Genomic DNA, 8,027 nt, shown 5'->3' with positions numbered 1-8,027 from the left:
CCTCATCTGCTCGCATCCCTCCTCACACCCACACAGCCAGGCCCCTCCCGCTCATGTGTATGCCCCACATGCACAAACACACCCACCTATCCTCACAGACTCACACCTTCCCACCCTCCTTCACACAAACACCCCCACACTGAGAAACACATGCACTCTCTCACAGTCATGCAAGAGGGGACCCCAGAAAGTTCAGGGGGATATCCTGTTATCGTTTAATTCCATTGTTCCATGAACTTTTTGAAATTCCTTCAGATGCTCACACACACACATACACACTGGGGCTTCAAAAAGTTGTTGGGGAAATTCCACCCTCCTGTCATTCCATTTTCCCATAAGCTTGTTGGAAACACGCTCATCTGCATACATGTACACAGACACACTCTCACACACCCTCACCCGCGTGCCCAAATACACAGGGGGACACGTTCCTCCTTCCGTTCACCGTTGTAAGCAGCAGTGTGGTCCTGCTTCCTGGCTGGTGCGGAGAAAGAAGGAAGGAGGCAAACAGAAGGAAGGTGTGGACCCCACACTGGAGGCCCTCGACACTTCACTCTTTCATTGCCAGGCTCCCAAGCAGTGAGTCATTTTATAGGCCACGCTTGGCCTTCCTGCAGCCAGAGGAGCTGCCTCTTCAAGACCTGCCGGTCAATATGGCGGCGCTCTTTACCAATGACAGGTCCCAAGTCCGAAAACCAAAGTCTCACCATCTTTGCTTCTAAGGAGCGTTTGGTTGTACTTCCTCCAAGACTGATTTGTTGCTCCTTCTGGTGTGTTCAGTATTCTTTATTCTTACTTATTATTCACTGTTCTTTGCCAAGACTATGCTCAGAATATGTCAGGTCTACTCACTGTCTGGGCTTCCCCTGCGTATCGTACACTCAGACTCAACTGCGAGCCCATAGTCAGGATCTTTCTTGACAGTCAGGTATTTAGTTAAAATGAACAAATCTTCTTTTTCCATGACAGGTGATTGAACTTTTTAGTTTTGCTTCTGACGAGTTCCTTAAAAGGAAAAGTCAACAATGGAAACCCAAAGAGAGAGGACAGACATACCGTAAGCTCAGGGTGTCTGTGCAGCTCGAGGCTGGGCCAGTATCCCAAGAGGAGGTTATTGTTTTTTGTAGTCAGAACCTTCCTGATAACCCCCCTGGGCTCCTCAGACAGGTTTGCAGCATACTGCCGGTGACTCTTCCCTCCAAGCTGCAGACTAGACCAGGAAATGTGTGTCAGCCCCAAAAAGCACTTTCTGAGCCTTGGAAGGAATTTCCTAGACCAGATTCTAGACAAAGCTCTGCATTGTATTGATGAGATGGCGAGGCTCCAGAAAAAGGAAATACTTTGTCTAAAGTCCACAACTAGTTGGTGGATGGAGAGAGCCTGGAATTACACCAGGTGGAATACTCTTCCCAGCTCACTGCTGCCCCTCCACTGTCTGAAAACTCCTCTCATCCTTCCGGCCTCATCTGGGATGCCTTTGAAGCCTCCCTCTTCCTGCCCATGAGAGCTAGCAGCTCTCTCCTCTCAGATCTCCCAGTTTCTTGTACAACATAGACTCATCCAAGGACTTGAATCATTGTGCTAGAGCATCCTGGCCCCAGGTCTGGCTCTACACAATGGACACGGGACCTGGATATGTGCTGGACACAAACAGGTCAAATGTCATCTAAGTGCCCATCTTGGACTGCCCAGGTATACACTCTGCCTACCACTCTGCCTTCTCTCTCCCTGAGTCTGCACTCCTAACGTGCCACCATCATCCCCGCTCCTGCTCAACGCGAGGAGACGAAACATTGCCTGGGCTCGCACAAGCCGCGCAATGTTTGAGCCCATTCTTGCAGCCACGGTGTCCATCCATCTTCTCACTGCCGTGCACTTTACCGATTGGGGTGTCCTTCCCGAGGACAGGCCCTAAATCAGCAAGACAAAGTCTCCGTCATCATTGCTTTGGAGGAGCGTTCTGGCTGCACTTTCGCTAAGATTGATTTCGGGGTCCCTCAGGGCTAGCCACTATTGGTTGCCAAGACTACAATCAGAAGACGTGAGTTCTGCTTCAATCTTCCTGTTTCACTGTCCGGTTTTCACAGGCAAACGAAGCAATTGAAAATAACCCGGCTTGGGTCAGGTGCACCTCCGCCATCAAAGTGGCACCGCTCCCTTTTAAGACATGAAGGAGGTCTTTTGCATCCGATTACCCTCCTCCATAGCACTCAGTTCAACACTTAACTGTGTTCTGAGTGTTTCCTATTAGCTTTTAGGTTTGCAGTAAATTACCAAACAAAATTGAGTCAACGGCCCATGAGTTGCTTCCAGCACATGACTACCCCATAGGTTGCACAGTGGAACTGCAGCCCCTAGGGTTTTCTGGGCAGTGACTTTCAGAAATAGACCACCAAGCCCTGCTTCCAAGTGACGTTGAGTGGGTCCAAACTGCCAACCTGGTGGTAAGTGGTCAAGTGCTTAACATTTCCACCATCAAGGCCTTCCTTTAGAAAGCACAGTGAGAGAGCTGATAGCAAGGACTCAAGCAGAAGGAAAATGTTTTGAAAGCGATGATGGCAGCATATGTACAAATGTGTTTGATGCAAGTGATGTATGGATTGTTATAAGAGCTTGTAAAAGGCCCAAATAAATGACTTATTTAAGAAAGAAAGAAAGCACAGTAATGCTCAGCCTTGGCTGAACACTGGCACCTCCAGAGGAGCTTTCAAATACCCCAAAACCTTGACTCCTTGGCCCACAAGGAGACTCAGACGGTACCAAGGTCAACTGGCAAAACATAGTCCACAAAGACAATGCTCTTGTGATAGTTGGGTTTTTTGTGTCAACATGGCTCCCGTAGGAACGTGTGGGTGAAATTTAGCCTGTCAATCAGGCCGCAGTTTGAATGGAGGGCAACCGGGATAAATGTCTCTCTCAGGCTGGCCTCTCTCTCTCTTTCTCCCTGGAGGTGGGCCACACTCCCTCTCTCTGCTTCACCTTCCTGTCAGTGAGCCACGCAGCTGAGACCTGCCAGAGTCTTGTGATGCCTCCCTGCCATTGGCTCCACAACACCCACCGGCTTGTGATCTTCCTGCATTCTGCATCATTGCATGTAGCTGTGTGAGTCTGAAGAGGGATTTGTGGACTAGTATCAGACTTATGAACTTGATTTGGACTGAGCTGGGATGTTTTCTTAACATCCCAATGATTCCTGATATAAAGCTCTTTCTTACACATACATGCGTGTCAGTGATTTTGTTTCTCTGGTCAACCTGGCCTAACACAACTCTACACCCCACTCTGCTGAGCAGCAGCTGGAATCTTAAAAGCTTGCAAAGACCCAACTCTGGGTCTCGCCTCCTCTGGAACAAAGGAGAACGAAGAAAATCAATGACTCAGGAAAACGATTCATCCAAAGGACTGGCAGACTGTGACCACCACAGCCTCCACTCTCCTGAGACGATGAACCAGCTAGTGTCTGGTCACCACTGCAGCCTCTCAGATCAGGATCACCACAGAAGGCCCTGGACACAGAGGAAGAAAAAGAGAGTAGGGAAACATTCAAAATACTAAAAAAGATCAGAATAACTGGTCTGATAGAGAATGGTTGAACCCCCACAACAGTGGCCCTTAGACATCCTGCAAGGCGGGGGATGAACCCACGCCCCAAGAATCAACTGTTAGCCCAACAGTAGACAAGCCTCTAAAGTGAACCATAGCCCCAGGAGGAGGAGTCCTCAGTAAAACCAAGCCCCTGGGACTGAAAGGGCTGTGTTTACTCAAAAGCAGAGCTCAGGAGGCAGGAGCGAAGGACCCATGGCAACAGGGAGGAAGTGGACAGAGTGCTGGCAGTGTGGAGATTGCAGTCAAGGTCATGAAACAAAATCTGCATGGCTTGTTGAATGGACAGCAAATTTGCTTTATAAGCTTTCACCTAAAAGACAATAAAATGTAAAACAACAAACAACCTCAAGCACTCAATGCCAAGCCACACACCAGGCGGCCCTGCAGGGAGAGGGGCCCAGGCAGCAGCTGTCAAAGTCCCCCATGTGGTCCCGTGTGCAGCCAAGATCAAGAAACACATGCCTAGAAAAATATGCTGCTGGAAACGCCTTGTTGGTTCAGGCAGTTGTGTGGGGGGGGAGGGGAGGTGTCGTTGTGAGCGATGGTGACACAGAGGAAAAGAGGAAGGTTGCCTGGCATTGACACAATGCCAGGGTTCCTCAATCTTGACACAATTGGCATTTGGAGCCAGGTAAGTGTTTAGCGTGAGGGGCTGCCCTGTGCATTTCCGATCTTTAGCAGTATCCCTGGTGGTGCAGTGGTTACGAGTTGGGCTGTGATCCACATGATCACCAGTTTGAATCTACCAGCAACTCCGAGGGAGAGGCTGGGCTTTCTACTCCTGTAAACTGTTACCATCTCAGAAGCCCCGGGGGTCACGGTAAGCCCGCCTGGACGGAATGGCGGTGAGTTTGGGTTGGTATTTTGGGTCTCCATCACTACCAGAGAAGAGGTTCCTGCTGTTTCAGCCACCAGCTTTGTGATCATTGGCTATGGCTGCCTTGGGAAATGAATGCACTAGTGAAGGGGAATAAAGATGGGTTCAAAACTGTGAAATCAGGGGGGTGACCCCAGAAGCCAGGAAAAGGCGAGTGATCAGACAAAAGGTCTCAGAAGGGTGGGTGCAGGGGCCACACTGGAGCCAACCACAGCTGCATTTTAAGGTCACAAACCTTGTACTGGAGGCTGAGGTGCACCAAGGCAAACCCACCTGCCGCCCTGCTCCATCGGCTCAGTCAGACAGACGCAGTTCCACCACCAGCAGGGCTCGAAGCAGCTGGGGTCAGCAGCTGTGTGAGAACCCACCAAGGCTTTGGGGTTCAGCATAGCCTGTCTCCTGAACACAAGACAAAATCCTAACCCATAATAATTGTGCCCTTGTCCACCTCTCCAGTACCCACCCACCAGCACCCTATACATTCTGGGGTGCCGCTTCTTTTTCTCCCACGCAAGACACACACACAGAGCTTCCCAGCCTGGTTTTTATACTGCTCTGCATACCAGGCATCTGCTTACTTCCCTTCTGTCTCCACCACCAACGCCAGACACCTCAGCCTGCTCCTCTGTGCGGCCCGGCCACAGCTCCCGGGTGTCACAGCGGCAGGAGCAGCTGTACTTTGCTAAGCACTGTTTTAAGGGCTTTCAGCAAATTATTTTCTACTCCTAAAAGGGTTATTTTATATATTTTTTAACATTTTATTAGGGGCTCATACAACTGTTATCGCAATCCATACACACATCAATTGTGTAAAGCGCATTTGTACATCGTTTCTCAAAACATTTTCTCTCCACTTAAACCCCCGACATTAGGTCCTCATTTTTCCCCTCCCTCCCCGCTCCCCCCTCCCTCATGAGCTCTTGATAGTTTATAAATGGGTATTTTGTCATATCTTGCCCTGTCCGACGTCTCCCTTCACCCACTTTTCGGTTGTCTGTCCCCCAGGGAGGAGGTCACACACAGTTCCATGTAATCGGTTCCCTCTTTCCTACCCATTCTCCCTTTACCATCCCTGTTTTGCCACTCACACCACTGGTCCTTATAGGGCTCATCCATCCTGGATTCCCTGGATTTTCAGTTCCTATCTGTACCAGTGTACCTCCTCTGGTCTAGCCAGACTTGCAAGATCGAATTTGAGTCATGGTAGTGGGAGCAGGGAGGAAACATTTAGGAACGGGTTATTTTATATTTTTATGGATGATCAAACTCACTGCCATCGAGTTGATTCTGACTAATGGTGTCTCTCCAGAGCAGGGTCGAACTGCCCCGGTGAATTCTATTCTTTATGGGAATAGATAGCCTCACCTTTCTCCCGAGGAGCACCTGGAGGTTTCGAACTGCAGATCTTAAGGTTAGCAGCCCAACTCGTAACCACTACACCACCAAGGTGGATTATAACACAACTTATTATCATCATCATGCCCATTTTATAGATGAGAAGACGGAGGCACCGAAGGGTGAGGTGTCCCACCCCAAGGTCGCAGACTTAGAAATCCAGAGTGTCTGACATCATCCAGCAGAACTGTAGGTTAAGATCAGCCTCTTTAAAGAAATGATCAGGTTACTCACATGCATCTGCAAATGAGCGCAGACGAAAATTGCTGCGGGCTCTTCCCGGCCTCCACACGGAGCCGCAGCTAAGAGACATGGAGCCCAGAGCCTGGGCCACAGAAACGGCTCCCCAGACCTCCCCGTGTCACGCAGGGTGAGTAAATGATCTCAGGGTTCAGCCTTCCGTCTGCCAAGGCCGGGACAGACACACAACAGGCAGAACCAACCAGGCCCCGCATGGCAGGGTTAGTGCCCCACAGTCCCGGCATGGTAGTTCAGCGAAAGCAGGCTGGTGGGTACCATGAACCCAGACAGCAGAGCTGAGACCAAAGGTCAGGGTGGAATCCCAACCAGCAGCTGGGCAGAGTGGGGACCCAGCAGTGTTGCCCAGGAATGCCAGCCCAACTCCTCTGACCCCGAGGGAGGAGGGAGGAGGTAGGCTGGGATGAACGCCTAGCAACAGCCCCCAGCCCACCACCATGCGCCCCTCTGGTGCCCGCTGCTGTGGACCAGCCACACACTCACCCGCATTGGCTCGTCGGGGAACCCAGGCTTGCTCGGGGGCCGCTCCTGCCTCCGGCTCCTCAGGAGCTGTTTGGCCTGCTTTTCTGCCAGAATCGGGGAGGCCTCTGGGAAAAAACGCAGGGTTCAGCCACGGGGAGCTCAGCTCCATGCCACAAACCCCAAGACCACAGATTTGCAAGTTCCATGGGGAGGCACACACAACAGTTCTTTTAAGGGACCTGTCCCAAAGCCAGGCATTCCACCGGGCTCCAGAGGAATGTTGAGCTGTTTCTACCAGGAATGCCTCGGAGCAAAACCTAAACAAGGACACAGGATTACCTATTGCAATATTCTCTTCCTTTGAAAAACACCCCGACACACGGAGACCCTATAAGACAGAGTAGACCTGCTCTGGTTTCAGAAGCTATAGGTCTTTCCGGGAGCAGACTGCCACATCGTTCTCCCATGGAGTGACAGGTACCCCTTTAATGCCTGGTGAAACATAGTGTCTTTTCAGTTCTCTGTCCAAGGTTTTTCACCTTCCCCCAGGCTTTGCCTGGATGGGACTTTTTCTAAAGTCTCCCAAACAATAATCAATTTTAAAGCTGCTATTGGGAGGTGACAGTGAGCTAAAATTATATGTGATCATCACACAGAAACCAGACAAGAAGCTATCATGACAACAACATGGTACAGATGCTTTATAATCATGCACAAACGCTGGACCATATTAGGTTCCTGCACAGCAAAACAATAAAACAAAAAGATAAATGAGGATACATTCGCTGCGGATCCTCTCATATGAACTGTGAAAGAAGGTATCGTCTACCGTGTGTCCGCTTCTTGGAGAATTTGGCTCAAATATGTTCCGGCTTTGTTTTTCAAGAGCCATCATGTAACCCTAATGGTAGCAATTCTGAAAGCCTGTGCTGGGGGGGTGGGGGGAGGCAGGGAAGAAGGGGGAACCAGCATTAGCGAATCAGTCCACCACACACTATATAGGATTTGAAACTTTTAAGAACTATGCTATAGATGAGTCTTGCCATTTATCATGCAGTCAGAAAGAGGCCAAAGTGGTGGCGTTAATACCTACCTGGTGGGGTCCAGAGGAAGGTGAGAGAGAGAGCGAGCACAAGCCACTTCTGCATCCTGCCAGGCTCCGCTCTGCGCCGGGGGTGGAATGAATGTGCAGGGTCAGAGCCCGTCTGCGTGTGAGAGCCACGTGAGGCCCGATGCGTGTTTACACGTCCACCAACGGGATGGATGGGAGGATGGGAAACCCAGCTGGCTCCCAGATTTTAATGTGGTGATTAGAATATTTTCCCCTGAAATCCTGACATGTTTTTCATCCTGCGGAAAGAGAGAGCCTGCGATAGCAGTTTCAAAGGCTGAGTTTAAAACAGCATGTGACACCCTGTTTCTTTAAGCA

General features: G+C 50.2%; 1 protein-coding gene across 1 annotated transcript in view; it reads right to left on the bottom strand.

Moving 5' to 3' along the window:
• The window catches only part of CUNH17orf67 (chromosome unknown C17orf67 homolog), a 23,806-nt gene extending 16,038 nt beyond the window's left edge, over positions 1 to 7,768 (bottom strand). The window contains exons 1-2 of the mRNA XM_013005765.2: positions 7,692 to 7,768; positions 6,620 to 6,723 (exon numbers count right to left, since the gene is read on the bottom strand). Coding sequence (XP_012861219.1) covers positions 6,620 to 6,723; positions 7,692 to 7,746 — 159 coding nt within the window. The 5' untranslated portion in view covers positions 7,747 to 7,768. The remainder of the gene's footprint in view (positions 1 to 6,619; positions 6,724 to 7,691) is intronic.
• Positions 7,769 to 8,027: the final 259 nt, after the last annotated feature.

Source organism: Echinops telfairi, unplaced genomic scaffold, assembly GCF_000313985.2.
Source record: "Echinops telfairi isolate 266 unplaced genomic scaffold, ASM31398v2 ScPeMD7_7458;HRSCAF=8496, whole genome shotgun sequence".
Taxonomy (NCBI): domain Eukaryota; kingdom Metazoa; phylum Chordata; class Mammalia; order Afrosoricida; family Tenrecidae; genus Echinops; species Echinops telfairi.
This window is presented reverse-complemented; position numbering and strand designations above follow the sequence as displayed.